General features: G+C 43.7%; 1 protein-coding gene across 2 annotated transcripts in view; it reads right to left on the reverse strand.

The window, feature by feature from the left end:
* Window positions 1-1,358: 1,358 nt before the first annotated feature.
* ELOVL6 (ELOVL fatty acid elongase 6) overlaps window positions 1,359-14,453 on the reverse strand; it is a 126,646-nt gene continuing 113,551 nt past the window's right edge. For both annotated transcript variants that reach the window (XM_008689430.2, XM_040626249.1), the window contains 2 exons: window positions 10,650-10,801; window positions 1,359-3,786 (listed from right to left, as the gene is read on the reverse strand). In XM_008689430.2, coding sequence (XP_008687652.1) covers window positions 3,362-3,786; window positions 10,650-10,801 — 577 coding nt within the window. In that variant the 3' untranslated portion in view covers window positions 1,359-3,361. The remainder of the gene's footprint in view (window positions 3,787-10,649; window positions 10,802-14,453) is intronic.

Genomic DNA, 14,453 nt, shown 5'->3' on the forward strand with positions numbered 1-14,453 from the left:
CTGACTCAGGTCTGAGCTACATTAGTAGAGAGGTGGGGAATTGAGAGGGATCTGATCAATCCGTTCTTTCCCCTTAAGCAACATATATGTATGAATTATCCCCCCATCCCTGCTAATTTTTATAGCAGAGTGTGAGTAGCAGGGTGAGAGTAAATGACCTGGAATAACCCCACTACATGATTTTAATTTGGTACTTTGGCCTGTTATGGATTTAAATAACATAGTGCTCTTTTCTCATTAGCAAAACTAGAAGACCCAGATAAAACCTCCTGTTCTATGAATAGAGCATTTTTCATTAGAATGTTTTTCATTGCAAACTCATAGACTTGGGTTGATCCTCAGACCGAGGGCATCAAATTGCATACACTGAGATATGAAATGAAGGATGTTTGTTTTTGCAATCCAGAAACGTTTTCACCGTAATGGGATTGGAATGCAGTAGAAAATCTCCAATAGAAAGATAATCTATTGCAGCATAGTGGGGCAGTTCTAAAAACTTGCCTGCCCAAGTTTTTCTGGAATGTTAACTGACAGTAGGATTATCTATGTGGCAGTCCGTTCTCTGGTAGGATTCAGATTTGCCAGGGGCTAGTGGTCCAGCCTCTTATCTTGATATAATTAGGCAATGAAGCTGAGATGTTAAAAACATTGTATTGAACCTGTAATACCAGAACTTTTTAAAAGAGTTTTCTTTCTTCCCATGAGAAACATCGGAAAAGACTTTAGATATATTTAGCCAATTTACAAACTATTTATTAGACATTCAACCTGTAAACAAAAATTCTAAGTTATCTTACGAGTGAACACAAGTATGAACCTGTATCAAGATCAAAGTGCTTTGGAAGCATCATTTAGAGTCTATTTAAGGTCTATGTTCCTTTCCTTAGTCTAACCTGCATTAAAGGATCAATGATTAATCAATGGATTCAATAATTAAATTAAATCAACCAGATAAGCTCGCACTGGTCCTTCAATTACACTCAAGTCAGCTATTATTTGGCCTTTTCCTCATGTGAATTATTCTGCTCATTTTCTTTCATGAGAAAAAAAAAGCTTATTGCACTGTATCATGTCTTTTCAAAGCTCAAAAGAACATTATTTGCAGCCTAAGAACCTCGTAGTTGTTATAGCAGGACCTATCCTTTTAGCTCGTGTCAGTTACTGCCCTAAGGATCACAACATATCCCTCCATCAGTTGTTTCTCATCTATGAACCAATGTCAAGACATCACAGACTGTCCACGATAACTTAACACAGATGTAACCTTCCCCCCCCTGCAAAGCGCCCCTCCACCCCCGCCCCGGGATCTAGCAGTCATGACTTGGTTTGCATGGATTCTTTGTTCATTGTTCAAACCATTCACACAGAATGGGATAAAACTTTATTCTTTTAAATTCCACACATAAACAAGATGCTGAGAAAGCCCTTGTCATCTCTGACAGAGAAGCAGAGCAGCTCTGTTTCATGAATGACAGCAGTTAAAGCTCAAATAATATAAAAATAATCTGAAAAAATCCCTTTTACTGTACACTCTCAAATAAAGCAAGAAAGATAAACAACAGTTTTCTTTTTCTGCTAGCCAGAAAATGTGTTCCTGTTCATTTGGGCTTTGAAGTTGAGTGTACCCCACATCTGTGCGCATGTATGTGTGGTCATGCATGTATCATCTATGCAGTGTGGCCGCTAATCGTGTCATCTAGTGTGTCTAATCATGAAGCTACTTAACCAATTAGAATACTAGCATATCACATCGAACAGTTTTACATAATTGCTTCTTTGAAATACTAGGAATGTTTACACATTTATTTGGCTTGTAAAGGACTGAAGTATTACAGATAATATTATATTATCTAGCTTTCATTTCTTTCTTTCTCGCTCTCTCTTTTTTGTTTTTAAAGAATATGGCTCTTAATAAATTGATTTTCTGAGTTCCAGAGCAAAAGTCCCTTTTAAAAAAATTTCTGAAGCTGACTTGAAGCAGGAAGAAGGTCTTCTGATTTGGCCAAAAATATGACGAGTATTTTATATCATTGAAAATTTGAAGGGTAAGTCTAGAGGGGGCCCTTTGTTGTCAACCGTTCCAGCCAAACTTGCCATGAAGGGTTAGTTGAAGTATCTCCACTTGACCAGCAGAGGGCACTTTACACACCTCTGCATCGCTCAGGGAGCAGACGCAGATGATGCGGAAACACAGTGTTCACCCAATATCAGGAAGAGCCCTGCAGATTTCTTTTTGAAATTCACAAAAATATAGAAAATATGGACTGTACAACAGGGTTTCGTTTGGAAAGTCATGAGTGTGTGTGTGAAGTCAAATCGAGCGGGGTATGCAGAGTGTGTCTGTCGGATTGATCCTCGGCTCCCATCCTTCCCCACTGTCCTTTTCCCAGCTCAAGAATGGTATGGGGCGGACCATATTTAGAGGTGGTACAGAATCCATTTTCAAATCATTTGGTCAAGTTTTAACTTTGCTGTTCGGTATTTACTCTTCTGTTCAAAAGCCTGGGGTGACTGAACCAAGGGTAATCCTGTACAGCTCACTTCAGAGTGAAACGGTGAAACCATCAGAAACGCTCTGAGGTTGGAGATGCCCGTTTAGGAACTGGTCTGCACTGTTTCCACCCTCCCAGGAAGAACCTTGGAAAAATATCGTGCCCCGTTTGGTTCTGGCAAACTCACTAGCCCGAGACTGTGCTAGGAAGGGAAAAACACCAGTCCTTCCCTTAGTTGAAACACAATTGTTTACATCCGCTTTCACGAGAGGTGACTAACACATCTTTTCTCATGGGGGCTACAGCTACTAGCCTTTCTTAAACAGACTTTAATTTTTGCAAAAGCATTATTGTTCTAGATATACACCCTGTGTCTCTTCCATTTTTATCTATTCTATTGGCTCCGGTTTAATGTCAAAAAGGATTAGAAAGGATTGTGTGTGTATGTGCTCGCACAGCTTCTTAAGTAAACTTCTTTCATTCTTAGAGAAATATAACACTTAGTAAATACTTTTTTTTTTTTTCATATCGTGTTAATAGCCTTTGTTGACCTTCTGTTTCTCTCTCTTTCTGTGCCTCTGGCTCACTTTTGTTTCATTTGTCCTAGAGCTGACAGTTAAGGAGGGAATGGAGTTTTCCAGCAGCAGTCCTTTGAGATGGAGGTGCACTCAGTGAGTCCTCACCCAAAAAGGATCATAAACTTACTGGGTTGAGTCAACCTTATTATCCCTAAGCTGCCTTGGGTTTTGTGTTTGCTCATGTGTTTTGTTTTGTTTTAGCTGCACCATATGGGATTCCTTGTGCCATTTTCTTTTGTCTATTGTTTTTCTTGATGACCCTGAGCTATGGCTTCCTCCTCAGTTCCAACACTATTCAGCCTTCGTTGTTTTCCTCATCTTGCCGATGTAGGCCTCAAAGAAGAAGTGGCAGAAGAGCACAAGGTAGCTGAGGTACATGAGTGAGGACCAGAAGATGTTCTGAAAGTGAGAGTGACACTGGTCATGCTGCATCCAGTAGAAGACCAGGTAGTTAATGACACAGCCCATCAGCATCTGAGTGATCTGGGACAAGGTGATGAACATGGCAAACTTCCGGGAAACTCGGAAACCGGCTGCTCGCAAGGCATAGTAAGAGTACATCACGGCGTGCACGCCATAGTTCATGGTCATGAACCAACCACCCCCGGCCACCATGTCCTTGTAGGAGTACCAGGAGTACAGGAGCACAGTGATGTGGTGATACCAGTGCAGGAAGATCAGCTTCTGCTTCCTCAGGATAATGAATATTGTATCTCCTGAAAGAAAGAGAAGGAAAATGATCTGCATGAGCTCCTCGACCATGACATAATGATAACTCATATTTTCCCAAGAAGGTACACAGCTTGAATGCGTACTTGAGAGTGAACTGGACTGGGTTAGAATCCTGGATGGATATTTACCGTGAGCTTGGGCAAGTTACTTATCCTCACTATTTTCCAGTTTCGGTGAAACGGGGATAGTAACGGGGATAACAATGGTAATTTGGGATTGTCTGAGGACTAAATAAGATAGTCAGTGTGCCCTCCTGGCACATGGAGAACACACAATAAATGTTACTTTTAGAAGGATGTTTTACACGAAATCTTACCAATTTTCGATCTGGAAGGGATATTAGCAATTGCGTTACCCAATTTCTAACTCGACCGTACATTTTAGGAAATATTATCTGGGAGAGTCAAGTGGCTTCCCTCAGATCCTTTGTCAACAGAGAGAAACAGATTAGAATTCAAGTGCCCAGCAAAATGTCCGTAGGCCTCTCTACAGTAGGAAAACCATTTTTCATTGGTATATGGCCCACAGCTATTCCTCAAAAACCTATCTCTGTGAGCTCCCTGTGAAAGGTGAAGCCTCACAGACATTTGGCAGTCAGAGGAGTAAAATTGAAACAAAAGGCAAAAACAGAAAAAGAGAAGAAAAGTCACCTTCTACCATATTTGCTGAACATGATAACCCGAATATTTAATACCAATGAATCAAGTGATAAGAATTGAGAATGACACATGTTTTTATGGAGTTAATGTTGAGGAAGCTTTCCAGAATCTGTTATTAACAATATCCTTTTGAAGAAAAAGACCACTGTCCCTAAGGTAGGAAAAGTTATGTTATAGAAGCTAAGAATTATGCTCAGGTAGGTAGATGCTATTTGTATGTAATGATTCTCCGAAGAGCCTTAGGGATTCCAAAAAATATACACTAGGACATTTCTGTCAGAACGGCTAAAGAGTGAGCAGAGTAAACAAGTGCACACGATTCCATTAACAAGTATGAAAACGGGATTTATGTTCCATTCTCTTTCCTAGTTCTGCGTTCTTCTCAAGGATGGGAAAACCCAACCACCTTCATGACCTTTGGTGAACTCAAACCCGACCCGTTTCTGTACAATAAGGAGAACTAGAAGGTCCCTCTTCTTAGTCTGAAATCTAATTAAGCACAAAGGGAATTAGTACTCATCCTTGTCTTACCCCTCAGACTTCACGGATGTCCCAAACCATTTGGCTCTAGGAAAGGTCAAGGACTGCGAAGATTTTTAACGTTCTGATGGACATGGTTGGAGTAACACAGGGGGTAGGCCATTCCATTCATCAGGAGCTATTCGTTTGTTTCCCTCCTGGAGTGTTAAACATTATTACTTCATATTTGTTTAGAACAGAAAAGGAGAGTTACCAGTTCCTGCATTTCTAAACATATTGTAAAATTTTCTTGGAAGTCCTTTTCTCTCTTGTGAGATGCCTGACATAGTATGCCTATGAAAGTCAGACCAACTGATCATGAGCGATGGTGACAGTAACTCTGACTTGTGTACTTCAGGGACAAAGCTGGTATCAGGGGACCTGGGGTCTGCTTCCTCGTGTTAAACTGGGCTATTTTTGTGTGCCTGTCAAAGACCCACTATCTCTGTGTAATGACTACCCTACGCCTCCCTTCGCTCAGTAAGCTATAACATAGACACAATAATTCCAGCTTCCTTTTGTTCACGGTGGGAAGAAGGTAGAAGTCCAAGGAATTACATGGTAAAAACAAATCCAGTCATTCATAATTAAGAAGATTTTTTTTATGAGGCTCTAAGCATGACTAAAATGTATAAGGCACACAATATCCAAGCACACGGTATTAGATATTTGTTACAGAGTAATAAGTATCTCATTCTTTTTAATTCTTTAGATTTAATTTTAACTCTATCGTCACTTTTATATTAAAACTTCATTGTCTAAAGAACAAATTTAATGTGAGGAGAGTAATAGGGGACAAAAACCAGATCATATTAGAATGGGCTAACCGGGAATGAAAAGTGGAACATAAAATTCTGGTACTGAAACTTGCTTTGTGTTTTCCTGTCTAAGTAGGGGGTCTCAGATCTCATGAGTAGGGGGCATGAGACACATTACGTGTTTCCATTTAACATGGGGGAACTGGAGGTGAAGCACATGTCATGAGATCTGTATTTTTTTCTTAAGGATTTATTTTTTTGAGAGCAAGTGCAGGCGGGGGGAGGGGTAGAGGGAGAGGGAAAGAGAAACCCAAGCAGATGGGCTGAGCACGGATCCCGGCGTGGGGATCGATCTCACGACCCTGAGATCATGACCTGAGCTGAAACCAAGAGTCGGACGCTTAACTGACTGAGCCACCCAGGAGCCCCGATGTCATGAGATCTTTAAAACAAAATTAATTGGAATTCCTTTAAGAATTTTTTCTGGAACAGACCTGCAGGATGGCTGGTGGAGTAATGAGGATGGGTATTCTCCAGTAATAGGCCTGGAGCCTCTCAGGACCACCACTCCAATGCTGCATCAAGGTTACTGTCCCCAAGAAGGCTGCTGACCTGGGGAATGGCAGTTTTGCCTGGGTCAGGGGAAGGGGAAATGTGGGTTTCCAGAAGGGCTTCCAGAGACTGCTTACGGTTTTTTTTTTTTCCTTTTCTTTTATTTGATACCGCAGCTGAGATGCACCAGTCACACCACCCTGGCAGTTATAAATTATTTTTCTTTTGCAGAAACTGCATAATATCACACTTGATTTGTCATGAGCCGGTCGTACCAAGCTCGGGTATTTATAGGCCTGCCAAAAGCTGAGTGACCTAGAAAGGCAAACCAAAGATAGGGACTGTGTATTTGATGTTGGCCAACCCATCTTTCTTGGTCAAAGGTCTGGTTGGCATTATGGAAAGAATGTTGCCCAACAATAAGCAGTGGGACTTTCGACTCTTGAATGATTCAACCACATCACCCATGTGCGTGACCGCTGGTTCATGTTTTCTCCACCACAGTCCCTCGAACTTTCGATTCAGCTATTTTTAGCCAAGAGCCAGTCTGCAGGCAGGCAGGGCATGGTATTCTCCCTCCCGAACGCTACGCCTCCAGCCTCTGTGCCTGTTAAGTACGGATGTCTGTGTCACGGTGGAGCAGTCAGCGGGCATTTGGAAGCCCCCGGGGTGCTCACAGCCACCAAGAGGCCACTATGTGTGGTTTGCCCCCGATGGCCGTGCCCCTCTTCGTAGAGTTAGCTGGAGTTCTGCTGAGTCAGAGTTTCAAAAACAATGACAAGCTCAACTGAGCAAGGACCTAGACTCAGAGCAGATGTTTCCAAGTTTTAACAAAAGCAAATCTCAGCAGGTTTTAATATAATTCCAACAGTAGGCGCGCAAAGATTTTGGCACACAAAGCAGGTTGGTGGTTCTCTTCTCATTTGTTCTAATGGGTCGTAACTCTCTAATTCACTGAAATGAGCTCATTGTTTTCTGCGGAAACAGCAAGCCCTCCTTGCTTTGAAGAGTTCAGTGAAGGATAGTGTTTACTGGCCAGTGGCAGCTGGGGAAGATGAAACAGAGCTAGAGAAGCAAGGTGCTGACGACAGTGCGACAGTGCAAGTATTCTTAACGCCACAGCCTGTACACTTAGAAGTGGTAGCTTCGATGTTAGGTGTGTCTTGCCTGCTCCCCCCACACCCCCCAAAAAAGTATAGTGAAAACTGCAGGCATGCGGGTTTTGGTGGGAAAATAGAGTTTCGGTATTGAACACAGAACTATTCCTTCTCCCAAGAACCTTCTCGTTCTGCTGCACATAAGGGAGTCCAGAATCTTAGAGTATTGAAAAGCAGAGCTTAGGACCTAAAACTAAGGAAAGTTCTCAATAATCCAAGTGGATAGATCTTTCTTAATTAAATGGTAGCAACAATGTCTTCTAAGAGCGAAAAAGCTGGAAAGGGATTTAACTTCCAAAATGAACACGAAGGCGTCCAAGAAAACATGGTCGCTAAATTAGGGCTAGGGGCTGGCCATCTGGGCTTTGGATCTATTTTGATCCAGCAGTTTAGTTTGGGGAGGCCATTTGTCAATGAGCTCCAGAACATTTGAGAGAAAATAAGGCATATCTTAAAATTGAAAAAAGGGTACTCTGACCATGAAAATATCTGTAAAATGAACCAGAAACTACATAAAGAATATCACTAGCCTCAATAAAGAACCAGATCAAGCTTAGGATTGTCTTTTTTCCAACTCTTTAGCCCACTGTCAGCACTTCAATCCTATATTTTAACTGTGAAGAAATGGATTGTTTGATATCCAACCTACAAACCACTACGGTGAATGAGGCGTCTTAGGGAAAGGGATCCTCGAACAATGGCACGAGGGACTACAGTACAAGTTCCTTCTGGGCTCAAGAGGGACTAGAATTGTGTTCAATTATAATGCCAACATTGGGGCAGTAGGCAGGGGCGTGTCTGGGTCTAGATTAAATTAAGACAGGTGATTACTTAGCATCATCCAGACCAACACTCTAACGAGACAGGGGACAACAGCACAAATACCTCTAACTGCTTCACTAATAGCTCACGTGTGGAAATTCTAACTCTGCCTGCCATCCTAAAACTTTGATGTCAACCTGGAACAGAAGATGGGAGCACAGACAGGATAGGTCTACTCATGCCTTTGAAGAAACATGACCACTAGGAAGAGGTGGAGGTGGTTCTTCAAGAAATTGTTCTAAAGGCAGGGGGGACCATTTTTAGTTTCAAGTCCCTCAAATACAACTGTATAAAACTCAGAGCACAGACAAGCAGCCCTTGCAAGGAAAAGGATTTCTAGAAGCAAAGACTGAGGTTGCTCCTTTGCAACTTAAGGCTTAAGGGCAAAAAGCACAGAGGCACATTGCTGAGTTTTTTCAAAAACAGTGAGGGTAGTGAAATTGGGCAAAGTGGTCGGTGGTGACATGTAGGGCGAGCCACGTGTTTCGTGCATTTTCTGTGGTCATACATCTGTAGTCAGCTCTGTCAAAAAAGACGGGGAGATTCACAAGGATACTTATTATACAGCTTAAATTAAAAGCAGAGAGATCTGATATTTCTCAAAGTGAATAATTCTCAAACATTAATAATGCATGAATTTTAAAGAAAATGTCACACCACCCCAAGAGAATACATGAGTATCCATGTTCACATTTTCAGACCAACACTAGTCTGAGAAAAAGTAATCTGGCTCCGAGGCTCTATGAATCTGAAGAATCGCTATGAAAGAAACATATCTGGCAAGACAGTCTTGTATTTTATCTATAAGTGAAAGCACAAAATTAAAATGTTCCCATAGAATTCTTTCTGAAATTCCTAAAAACACATCGGTCTTAGGCACTGTCTATAGTTCCACGTTTGAAAAACATTTCTCGAGCCCAAGATTTGGCAACTTGTGATCTCAATCCAAATACAAAAAATCGCCTCCTGGGGCCTGGTTCATAAAATTCACATTCTAAATTTCTCTTTAGAGGAGTTAGACGTTGCATTCTAGCCCCTTTTAAGTGCCTGCCGCAGGTGCTTTTCAAGCTAAGGCTGCCTTCCCGGGCTCTCGTGCGCGTGCTGGCACACGCAACAGTCATCTAGTTGTTCTGGACCGTAGAACACCATCTCCATAGCCCTGCTCTTCTTAGCAAAGGTTTGCAGAAGTTTTCCTCTGCTGCTCTTCCCTTGCCTTTGACTTGGGAAAACGATGGTCAAACCGACAGCTCAAATCGGCTGCCCTCTCTCTGTGGACAGCAGGTGTAAAGCTGCCGGTAGAAAGTGGGTAGACTGGCTGTGCACATGAACATCCGAGAGACCTCACGTCCTCTGTGACCAGACACAGGATATGAACTAAAGACACCTTAAAGAAAGACTGTGGATAGCTTGTGTTTATGTGGCTTGTAAGGAAAGTACAACTTCTAACCCCCTTTTTTTGAAAAACAGGAGAGGGAGCTCCATCTATAAATAAGTATTTTGAATGAAGTAATAAACAATTCTTAATTCCTGATAAAAAATTAAAAAACCCAGAGAATGACTAGGTGTTCCCTAAGGATATATACGAGTCTGTGAGATGATGGCCAGTACTGCTCATGGATGAACCCAGAGTTTATAATCACCAGCAGAGCCCTTTCTCCGGCAGCAAAGGTATTTTACGGGGGAACTACATCCATGTCACATCCTTGCCACTAATGTTCCACTGTTTCTGTGAATCTGGACCACACTTATATTCAAGACCATTACAGAGTTGAAGGAAAAACCTTAGGACTCTATGTACACAGCCAGTATTTTGGACTCAGTTCTAGAAAGGGAGCCACATTCCTCTTCTCCAAGGCCCATGTCTTGGATGGTTCAAATCAAACAACACCAGAAACCAACCCTTAGCGTTTGTTAATCAGAACACGAGGACACCCAATCAGAAAGCCTAGTCTCCTCGTCTGAATCCTAACAGCAGGATGAAAGTCTGTTTCCATGTGGGACTGCGAGAGAGCTGCATTGCGAATTTTCCTCCATATTCTCATCTTAGCACAGCCGTTAAAGTGATGGACAGAAGGGACCGTGTGTAGAGTCTGTACACCCCTGGGAGTGTATCTCCAGTAGTGTCTGCAAGTCTGCGTGCTTCCACAAACTATTTTGCTCTTTACATACGCAACGGACAATTGTTGAAAGGGAGGGAAGGAGGAGAGAGAAAGAGCGGAAGAGTTAGTCAAGAACTCAAATTCATTGATTATAACTTTCCTGCAACCAACAAAACAGGACCCGCAAACCGTTTCTTTGTCCGTTTTCAAATGAATAAATCTTGTGGGTGTGTAGCTACCCAGAGGGGTGGGGGTGGAAACGGAGGAGAGAAGACACTCACCTAGTTCGGGTGCTTTGCTTAGCACAAATGCATAAGCCCAGAATTTGCTGACAGGTCCATTGTAAAAACTCTGGTCACAAACTGACTGCTTCAGGCCTTTGGTCATCAAAATGTACACCATATAAGCACCAGTTCGAAGAGCACCGAATATACTTCATAATGAAAAGAGAAAAGAAACAACATTCAGGCAAATCATTTCATTTCTGACATTACCCATACTTAGAAGACTGCCTGCCACCGAGGGGAAAGAGGCACAGATGACTCATAATCATTTGCATTGACCCAGAAGCACCTTAAAATGTTTTGTAAACAAGAGCAACACAACTTCTCAGAGCTTTATTCCGAAGACCAGACACGATGCCACGTAGTCCTCCTCAGTGTACCAGGAAGAGGTCATGGCAAAGCGGAATGGATCCGGGCAGGATCTCATGAAGAAGCTGGTGACGTTATGTTTCAGCTGGGAGCTCTCCCTTGGGGAAGAGATGGGGTAGGCTGAAAACTCTTGGGGCGATCCCAAGTCTGTCCTACGTCTAATCATTTAGAAAGTCCCCTTCCCCCGGCTTGACTGCCTGAATATCTGTTTATTTCTCTCGGCCAACTCTTCCTTTACCTTGGGACTGGCCTTATCAATGTCGACCTCCTTAGCGTCTTTTTGGACCCCTGCAGTAGCCTCTAAACCACAACTGTCCTCGGTTACCCCCCTTCCACTCCCTAATCCGTCTTTCTCATGGAAGCCAGCAGAAGGCTTAGCTCTCCAGCCAGGCTCACTCCTCTGAGCTCCCCATAACCACAAACTAACACTGTTCGAACCCCATTCTTCAAAGCCCTGTCTTGTGTTTGCCTCCACACAGACGCAGGTACTCAAAGACTGTTGAAAAATAAACTGGCTTTGGGCATTTTTATCAAGGAACCGCCAAGGAAACAGGAGAGTTCTGGAACGTGTTGAGCTCAGTGATGCAACCTGAAGTGTGAAAGAACTTCGCAGCTGGAACAGGCAGTCTCGGTCACGGAGTGCTCCCCCAGGCACATGTGCCAGAGCGTGCGGACCACACGCATGACTGGAAGCAAGGCCGGCTGACCAGGTGGGGGCTGCACTCGGCCATCCTTTTTCTGGCAGCATCTCCTTCAAGGGTCTAAGTCAGTTAGGAGATTAACCAGTGAACAGCTGTGGAGACAAGTAGCAGCCTCACCGAATTTGGAATAGGAGCCTTCATTTCTCCTTAGAGGTGTTATTGTTTCTTTAAGAGCTCTTAGGAGTTGTTTCAGAATAAGCCATTCCACTAGGCCCCAGGGTCCATAAACACGCGGCCACCAACTGGAGCCAAAGGTCAACTTTGCATAAAACCAAGGTAATAAAGTTGAATTCCTGGCAACTGTGTGTTAAGTTGGGACTTTGTAAGTAGCTGCTCTAATGATTCAGAGCCTACATTAAATGGCTTTACTCTTTCCAACATTTAAGGCGATCCTGCATGGGATTTTTGGTGTCACTTTAAAGTTGTAGATCCGATTTAATCTGTTAGTGGATTCCCACTGCACACAGAATGAAATCCCCAACTCCTTACTAGGACCTATAGGGCTCCGAATGACCTCTTTGTCCCCCATTCCCACCCTTCCCACCTGCCATTCTCTCCCTGCTCTCTGTGAGCCAACCATCCCCCCACTTTCTTGTCCTTTCCGTTTTCTGCCTTAGGAACTTTGCATATATGCCCTCGTAGGGAGCTTTTTCCCCTGTTCACCCCGAGGCTGCCCCTCTCCGCTTTCTTATCTCAAAGAAATGTCCCCTCCTAGTGGAATGACCTGTGTCTTCACAGTCAATAAACTGTCCTGATTCGAGAGTAGAGAATTGGAATTCATTGGTAAAGTCAGGTAATGGAGATTTTTTCTGTCTTATCTGAATTTATTTTTTATGTGTTGTCTTTATCTCACCGGATGACGGCTACATTGTAATATGAAAAGTGGCCACACCATCACCAAGTTAGGTAATCTGCACACTGGGCCCTTTGACTTTGCTGCTCTGAAGGTAATATGGAAATAGGGGTGTGGCATCTCCCCTGAGCATAGGTAGCAGACACTGTTGGTTGCCTAGTCAAGAGCCAAGTCCTTCCTCTTTTTCCATTTGAAAAGAATCCTGATTTTGTCCAGTTTCTCTCAACTCATAATTCTCCCAAGGAAGGTGACGTTATCTTCGATTTAGGAGTACATCCTAATGACTTAAGCAAGTTTTAGTAATCCCATTCCCTTACTGCTGATTTGTTAGGGGTGGGCACTGACCCACTTTCTAGCCAACGTGATGTAAGGGCCGGGCGGGAAAGGTTTCCTTGCTCTTTGCTATGTATTGCCTGGAAGGACCACAGCCATCTTCCCGACAGGAGGGAGCTACCGGGAGGCCAAAAGTTAACTCAGAGAGGATGGCAACGTATTCCTGCAAAATGTGACCACGCTGGAGACTTAACCAATCTTTCAGTGACCCTTGTTTTTGATAGAGCTCTCTTATCGTCTAAGCTCTTCGGAGTTCTGCTTTCTATTCTTTGCCTTCCAGTAGACACCATACACAAGATCTGGCTTTCAGTAGACCTTTGAACACTAGTTAACCTTTTGTGGCTACGCAGTATGTCTAAGTCAAGATACCGCTGGTCAGCGACTTCCTACATCGGTTATCTGCTTTCCATAAACCAGTGGGCGATGAGTCAATGACTTTTGCACGAGCCCAAAGCAGGGAAACACACGTGACGCCCTCTCAATATGTATCACCAGCCCCCGGTACAGGACGCCTCTGAACCACCAGCATACTGTCCAGAGCTAAGGCCAGCCCCCTGTACACAGGAGCAGAGCCCCTGGCCTACTGCGCTGCTGCTAGACTGTGCTTCATACGTGATCGGAGCAGAGACCAGGAAAGCACCCTGGAATAGTCACTGTCCTTTCAGTTTATATCCCATTCCTCAAGTACTGGCAGGTTTAATTGATCCTTTCCATTGTTAAAGATGTGCTGGCAACGTCCCGGCAGCTGGGCTGACAAGAAGCAACGAGCCAGCTCTGGCCAGGGCTGGTGGCGGTGCTGGAAGACTTCAGAGGAAGTGGGATGTGCCTTAGGGATAAACAGGGATTCTGAGTTTGCGGGTCAGGGTGCAAGGAGGTCATTTCAGAGCGCTGCAGCATCACAAGTGTAGATACGACGTGGCCACAGCACTGCCGGCAAGGAGCCTACCGCACACACTGCCGTCCCGCATCTGGACCTCAGCCTCGCTCCCTAAGCTCTGAACAATCAGCCTGACTCAGAACAGAGGACAGCGCATTTTTCAGGGAAGCCATCAGTGCCAGCCATCAGGCCTGTGTGTCTGTGGGCAAAGGCGCTTTGTTGTGATGTGACAATGCCCCTGCTGGGCCGCCGTCAGCGAGCCGCGTAGCCAATGGGATGATTGTTATCTGCCCCTGGTACATCTCAGCCACGGTACACTTCACAACCATGTGGCTTTTTATTATAACTATGCTCAGGCCCTTAGGCTATGATACTTCACCAAAAAAAATTTAGGTCAGGGGACATTTTTCCTTCTTAAGTTACATCACCTTCCTTTTTTTTTTTTTTTTAATGAATTCATTTATTTAAGCAAACTCTACACCCAACGTGGGGCTCGAACTCATGACCCCGAGATTCAGAGTCCCATGCTCTACCGACTGAGCTGCCAGACACCCCTTAAATTCTATCATCTTGAGAGACGCCGTGATGTAGAAGACAGATATGCAGCTTATGTTTGGCTCCCCCCAGTCCTTGCTTATACTCATGGCAGACATTTCTAATCAATCTTG

This window comes from Ursus maritimus, unplaced genomic scaffold (assembly GCF_017311325.1).
Source record: "Ursus maritimus isolate PB19 unplaced genomic scaffold, ASM1731132v1 scaffold_11, whole genome shotgun sequence".
NCBI classification, from domain to species: domain Eukaryota; kingdom Metazoa; phylum Chordata; class Mammalia; order Carnivora; family Ursidae; genus Ursus; species Ursus maritimus.